At 43.8% G+C, this 6872-nt stretch overlaps 1 protein-coding gene across 3 annotated transcripts in view; it reads right to left on the bottom strand.

Annotated features, from left to right (window-relative positions):
• The window catches only part of FGD3 (FYVE, RhoGEF and PH domain containing 3), a 50663-nt gene extending 47472 nt beyond the window's left edge, over positions 1-3191 (bottom strand). For all 3 annotated transcript variants that reach the window (XM_080625679.1, XM_080625678.1, XM_080625677.1), the window contains exons 1-2: positions 2850-3191; positions 1379-1973 (exon numbers count right to left, since the gene is read on the bottom strand). In XM_080625679.1, coding sequence (XP_080481805.1) covers positions 1379-1924 — 546 coding nt within the window. In that variant the 5' untranslated portion in view covers positions 1925-1973; positions 2850-3191. The remainder of the gene's footprint in view (positions 1-1378; positions 1974-2849) is intronic.
• Positions 3192-6872: the final 3681 nt, after the last annotated feature.

The following is a 6872-nucleotide window of genomic DNA, read 5'->3' on the forward strand; positions in this document are numbered from 1 at the left end:
TCTCTAAGATGTTTCCTGGAGATGCCCACTTTAAACTCCTGCACACAAGATAAAAGACAGAGATCTACTTTAGCAGTACAGACCCTGCAGTCCTACTGGATCCCCTAACTTGATGCCATGGATATACTCCTGTGCAAGTCCAAGGCAACCTGCAGGACAGCCTTCCATGCCCAGGTAGTCCCATCCAGGACAGGCAGTCCAAGGCAAGGGCATGCTCCCTGGCTCTCTTGGAGGTGGGACAAGCTGATAGGTACCTCCTCCTGAATCTGCACCAGCTGCCAGGGACTGCAGACTCAGAGAGAGGCAAACGAGATAACATCCTCCCCACCTACCACATACATGCAACTTTCATCGTGTCACTGCCTGATTTGAGCCAGCAGCTACTGCGTGAGTTTTAACTGCCACGTTTCCAGGGGAACAAGCTCTTGACACGCACAAATTGGGATATACTTGGTGATTTCAACAGAACTACTTGATTGGCACAAACTGAGGTGTGAATGATACAGTGCATTAGTTGCTGGTACTCACCATATACTTTGAAGAACAAAAATCCATTATACTAACTTTACTGTCATGATAGCTGAGGGGGGAAAAAAGGAAAAAATCCAGACATCTCCAAACACCAACTAAAAGCCCCACCAAAAAAAAAGTGGAATATTTTGCAGACATTTTGCTCAAAGCATCTTCCACTTTCTTTTTTGGAAGAAAACTAGCCCATCCTATCATCACTATTTCTAAGAATAACTGTCTTGATAAACAGATAATGAAAGGAATCTGTCATTAATCTTAGGCAGATGCAGCAAATGCACAACAGCCTGGACTACGTTAGTCTAGATTCAAAGAAAATCTCTTCCAGCTACAGTTTCCTGAAGAGTAATTTGGTTTATCCACCCTCAAAACAACTTCTTTGCACTCAAAAAGTAATCACACCAATAGAAGCACAGTCTTTGTTTAAAAAAGAAATCACTGTTGGAAGAGATTCCATCGTGCACGTCCTTGCAGGATGCAAGGCTATGACCCTGCAAGATGCACTATCCAATTTGCCCTCTGCAGATCATGGAGCCCCACTGAAAACATGATCTAGCAGCTAGAAGCCGCTAGAAGCTGCTAGACACAGAACAAGACACAGAAAAGCTCACCTACAAAAGCACTTAAATTTTAACACCTTACCTCTCGGTGTGATGTATTCTTTTATATTAAACCTTTTAAATCAAGACTAGGAGCCTTTCTAAATGGTACTATCTAGGTCAAGAGCAAGTTATGGCCTGCATCAAGCAGGAAATCATGATGACTGTTATGATCCTTTGACGTATGATACAAACAACGTATGAAAGTGATGCAAGGGATCACTTAACAGCAACGAACTAAATTACCTTACCTTGTTTATATCCAAATACTCTAACTTTGGCACTTCTACCGTCTCTTGCTCCTCGCTGCTTCCTTCATCAATGTCACTGTCCTCCTCCTGCGTGGAGTCTCTCTTCTGCTCCGCAGAGGAAGGTTTGGTGCCCTTTTTGTCAGACTCCATCTCCCCTGGGTTCCCAGCCATGCTAGGCTTTTTCTGCTCTGGACCTTCTTCACTGGGGAAGGCTTCCCCTGCCACGCTACAAGAAGGACTGTCAATGCCACTGTCTCTGTTGGGAATTTTACCATTACCATTCAATTCTGCAGTTGAGTCTTTATTGCCAAGCTCTGCAGAGGGCTCTTTGCTCACAGTCACAGCAGTACAGTCTTCACAGCTTTTGTTATCACCTATGCTTAGCTCTTTAATTTTCATGATGTCTGTGTTGGACAGATCTGCACTGCATGGGACATCTGGCTCGTTTTCATCTGGTTCACTTTTCTCATTTGAAGAACTGCTAGAAGCCGTCATGTCACAGTCACACGAGCTCGGCTGTTTGGGTGAGTCCAGGCCAGGGTCCATCTTAAGAGCTAAATTGAGTTGGTTTCTTTGAAGAATATGTACAGGTTGCCTGCAGGCAAAGAGAAAGCACCACAGCCATTCATAATAACATCCAGAGGTTTCAAGAGTGCCCCAAAAAAGGGAGGGCCTGATTATTATTCGATTCAAGTTGTATTTCTTGCACCCCCTTGACAATCCTAGGAGGCAAGTGTGTCCACATTGCCACAATGATATTCACCCAAGAATTCCCAGTAAAAACACACCACCCCCAGCCGTGAGTTTTACTGAAATGGTACCACTAGAACTTTGGGCCTTTAATACTTCCAGCGCTGCCTTGAAGAACAGTCTGGTTTGATTTGGTCTTTGGAGAGTTCTCATGTATTTGTAAACAAGCTGGGTTTACAGCAAAATACATATATTTTACCATTTAATGCCCCTTATATATAAAGTTTCAGAGGAAAAGTTGTTCTACAAGATGCTGTTCCACAATATACTGCAATTTAACTCTCCCCTGCCTTGAAGAAGCAAGCTAACAACATGTCTGGTGTTCACTGAATCTTAGTCAGAAAACTCAATTACTTTATATCACAGTAATCAAGTTCCTACAATCAAAACCCAATCCTCCCATCAAGGCAACGTACTGAAAGCAGACTCTTGGCCTCTTGTTTCTCATAGAACACTTACCAAACTCAGCAGGCCTTAAGCTCCTTAAGAACGACTATGCATTACAAACTGAAAGTTGCTGTAATATATGCTTTTATAAAAACAAAAAAACAAATAAACAAAAGCAACTCATTGTGTAGTCAGTCAAGTTTTGCACTTCCAGTAGAAAACATCTTGAGAGGAATTTCTACATGATAATTACAATTAATGTTTTCTATGGTTAGATTCCAAGTTAAAAATGCAAAAAAGGGAGATTAGAGCAGATCTCCAAAGCCATATTTACCTAATACTTTCAAATCTCTCAATAAGCGTGTTGACTCCTGCTGATATGGGTATTTCTTCTTCTCCAGGTGCTAAGCTCCTTGATGACTTGGGATCAGCTGGCAAAGGCCGAGAAGGTGCAGGAGGAATTCTTTCCTGTCCAGGTTTGAGATGGACAGGCTTAGGAGGTACTAATAAAAGACAGAGGAAAAAGTGGGAGGATAAATCTCCATCTTCTTCATCTTAAACCGGGAAAAAAATCCAAGCACTCAGTGTAGATCAAGGCTATCCATTCTTTCCCCATCCTTTATAAATGGCACAGGTGCAGTCCTGAAGTATTTCTTGGGCAAAAGAAACGACACGCTTCTATTTTGTGTTTCTCTTGCTGTATCCTGATAACAACCCAGCAGCTCACAGAACTTCACCACTTCCTTGTTATGAAACAGGATGCACAGCTCACCCTTCAGTTTTGCAAATTGCTCACCATCAAAATCCCCTCCCAGACTTTTCAGAACTCAGGCACTCTGTTGAACCTCTTATACTGGAAAACAATAACCAAAACCAACCCAAAACAAACCACCAAAACCCATCCCACCACGGATTTCAGTGCCTCGTGTTTGCTGGGTCACAAGCACCACAGGCAGAATGTAACAGTTTTTCTTCCTTTCATTCTCCCTCCCCCATCGTCTGTGGTGCTGTCTTCATTTCCTCTTTTGGTTCTACATTCAGTTCTGTATGATATAAATAAAGCACAGGTTGTATGAATGTATACATTCTGTTTAAGGATTCAGCAGGAGGTGAGGGTACAACATTTAATGCAGCATTTAAAAAAAATGTCATTTTAAAACATTTCTTCAGACTTTGCATTGCTTGCAGAGTACATGGGTTTGAAAATACGCAAGCATTAACCTCTGTCATCAGGTTCACGAGCTACTGCAGCTTCACACAGTGAAAGCAGCCTCACATGGGCAGACCTGACATTACAAGGTAGGAAAACCACCTGCATGACTGCTCTCAAAGCACACGCCACATGGGTAGGTAAAGCCAAGGATCCCCTCCAGTCCAGACCATCCACAGAGTTAACGTATTAAAGGAGGAAACTCTAAATATGTGTTTTCTTTCAAGAACAATTTATTTCAGGCATTTCCAATTTTTAAATGGTCCAGATGGCACAACAGCATAATGTGATTAACATTGTAATGGAGTTTTAATTAGCAACTGCTCTGAATATAATTTCAGGGTTACTTTCTGTAGGAGGATAAATGGAGGCATATGCACCCAAAAAGCCAACTGCTGTTGTCCCTACCCTGCAGAAGGCTCTGCATCTGTTCTGAGCTCCAACACAAGCCCAGATGTCTTCCCTGCTCTAGTGGATCAGGAGCTGCCATGGATGGTAATTGTCTGAGGTCTGTGATAAAGGACTGTTCAAAAAGTGTTTGAGCTCCAAGTAAAGGTCTGCTTTAAACTACCTACATTCCTGAATTTATTTCAGTACCAAATGAGACATTTCCTATAAAAAGGACTTATTAACCCTGTCTCCAAAACCAGCCGGAATTCCTGTCTTAAAATAAAGGTGTTAATAGTTCAATTTTGAAACCGCCACCACAAAACCTTACACAGGAATAACAGGTGAGCAGGAAAAAGAAATAATCTTGCATATGAATGGGATGGTGGAGCCCTGTGTTTGAGTCACTGGGTTTTCACTCACACACTGCATGATCAGTGAGAGCCCAGCCACATTTCCTTGTAAAAGCAAAACCAAACCTAAAAAAAGTATCCATGCAGCCATCTGGCTCATCTAGCCAGCAAAGGCAAGCTCTAGGCTCTTTACAGAAGGGGCATAATGCAGCAGGCAGACAGGACAGAACCTGCCCCACATCCCCTGTCGTGCTCTTCATAATTTCAGAATGGTCCACAACACTCAGAAGTTCACTGCCAAAGCATTTACACTAATGGCAATGGGTGTCACTGCTGTCCAGGAAATCATTTTATGTCTTTCCTGCTAGTGGACTCCACCTGAGTCACCCAAGACAGCACACCACACTGGACAAAAAGTAAGGAGGAAAACACTTCTGTTAGCTCTGAATTTTTATTTAATGAAATAATTTTGAGCACTGAGGCAAAGCCTATCAAGCATGACTTATGAAGCAAAATTCAACTACACAAGATGTCTACTCTAGAGCTGGCACAAAAAGCCTACATTCAGAATTTACACATCACAACACACACTTTTAAACTCAAAACCATTTTAGACTGCTATAGAAGAGCAAATGGAAGACTTGCACACTAGAAACAAACCACATCAGATGAGCTCACCAGTACTAAATGAACAGTCAGCCCTGGAAAAAATGTAGGTGCTGCTTTTAGGTGGGGATCCAGGACCCAGTGTGGGAGCCCAGGGAGCCTTCCTGCCCATGCTCTGAAGCCACCTTCCACACATCAGCCCATGCAGGAACCAAAGCTGCTATTTTCATGCTGCAGGTCCCAGCCACAAAGCAGCACAACCTTGGATGCAGCTTCCAGTGCCTGTTCTGCGCACAGACAAGTAAACTGGTGGAGAAAGGAAGCAAGCCAGCTGCGTGGAAGAGATATTAGTATTATGCAGCACACTTCAGGTGGTGCCTGAAGGCGGAATCCACACGCTTGAATGGTATTTCCCCAGTCCTTCTTCATTCCTGGAGACAGTAAGAGGAGGCTGGGTGTGTTTCTGAGCAACCTGATCTAGTTGAAGATGTCCCTGCCCAAGGCAGGGGATTGGAGCTTTGAAGGACCCTTCCAACCAAAACCATTCTATGATTTGCTGATAGCAGCCTACAGCTGTTTGGAGGAGGCAGAAACCAAGACACAAAATCTCTGTTGCAGAAGAAGCAAGTGAAACAATGAGAAGAAGAGGGACAGAATTAAAAAGAGAGAAAGACAAGGTTAAATACATGGGAGAAGGTACAGCCTGGGGCTGTAAAACAGCAGGGAATTAGTCCCCTTTCCTCACTGCCAAACCAGCATCTCAACCTTTGCGTTACTTCAGTCCCCCTGGCAATGAATTTCTCTCCCACATGCCTCCTCTGTAGTAATGCACATTTATCAGTGACTCAATGGCGGCATTCCCATCAATCAACCCAGTGGTGGTGGGTCTGGCATGACTCACTGGGAAAGCTGGGAAGACCTAATAAAGAGAAATTCAAGTGATGCCTTACTTGCAAATTTACTTGCTTCAGTTACGATCCCTTGACAAGAAAAGGCCTTAAAAAACACACATGATGAAGCAGATTATGAAGGCTTATTCCCTCACAAGTGAATACACTCATAAGAAGAATAAACAACCCAAAGGCACAACCTTGGGTGGGGATAGAGAGCTGCTCTACCCAGGTGATGCCAGCATAGAAACAAGCCTTAATGAGGCATCCATATAGCTCTAGGGAAAAAGCCCTGGGAAGAAAGGTTCTTGCATAAAAATACCAACAAAAAACAGGAGAAAGATTTATGGCAATCCCAGGCACAGCTATAGGTTGGGCAGAGAAGTGCTTCAGAGCAGCCCTGAGGAGAAGGACTTAAGTGTGTTGGTTGATGAGAAAATGAACATGAGCCAGCTTCAGTGTGTGTTGGAGTCCAGAAACCAACCGTATCCTGGGCTGCACTAAAAGGAGCGTGACCAGCAGGCAGAAGGAGGTGATCCTGCCCCTCTACTCTCCTCTCGTGAGACCTCACTTGCAGCACTGTGTACAGTTCTGGTGTCCTCAACATAAAAAGGACATGGAGCTGTTGGAGAAAGTCCAGAGGAGGCCACGAGGATGATCAGGGGCTGGAGCACCTCCCGTATGGAGACAGGCTGAGAAAGTTGGGGCTGTTCAGCCTGGAGAAGAGAAAGCCGCGAGGAGACAGCGAGGCGAGCAGCTTCTAGTATCTGAAGGGGGCCTATAAGGATACTGGAGAGGGACTCTTCATCAGTGACTGTAGTGATAGGACAAGGGTGAATGGGTTAAAACTAAAATAGGAGAAGTTCAGGTTAAATATAAGGAGGAAGTTCTTTACTGTGAGCGTGGTGAGG

The sequence above is a fragment of the Psittacula echo genome (genome assembly GCF_963264785.1).
Source record: "Psittacula echo genome assembly, chromosome: 9".
Classification (NCBI taxonomy): domain Eukaryota; kingdom Metazoa; phylum Chordata; class Aves; order Psittaciformes; family Psittacidae; genus Psittacula; species Psittacula echo.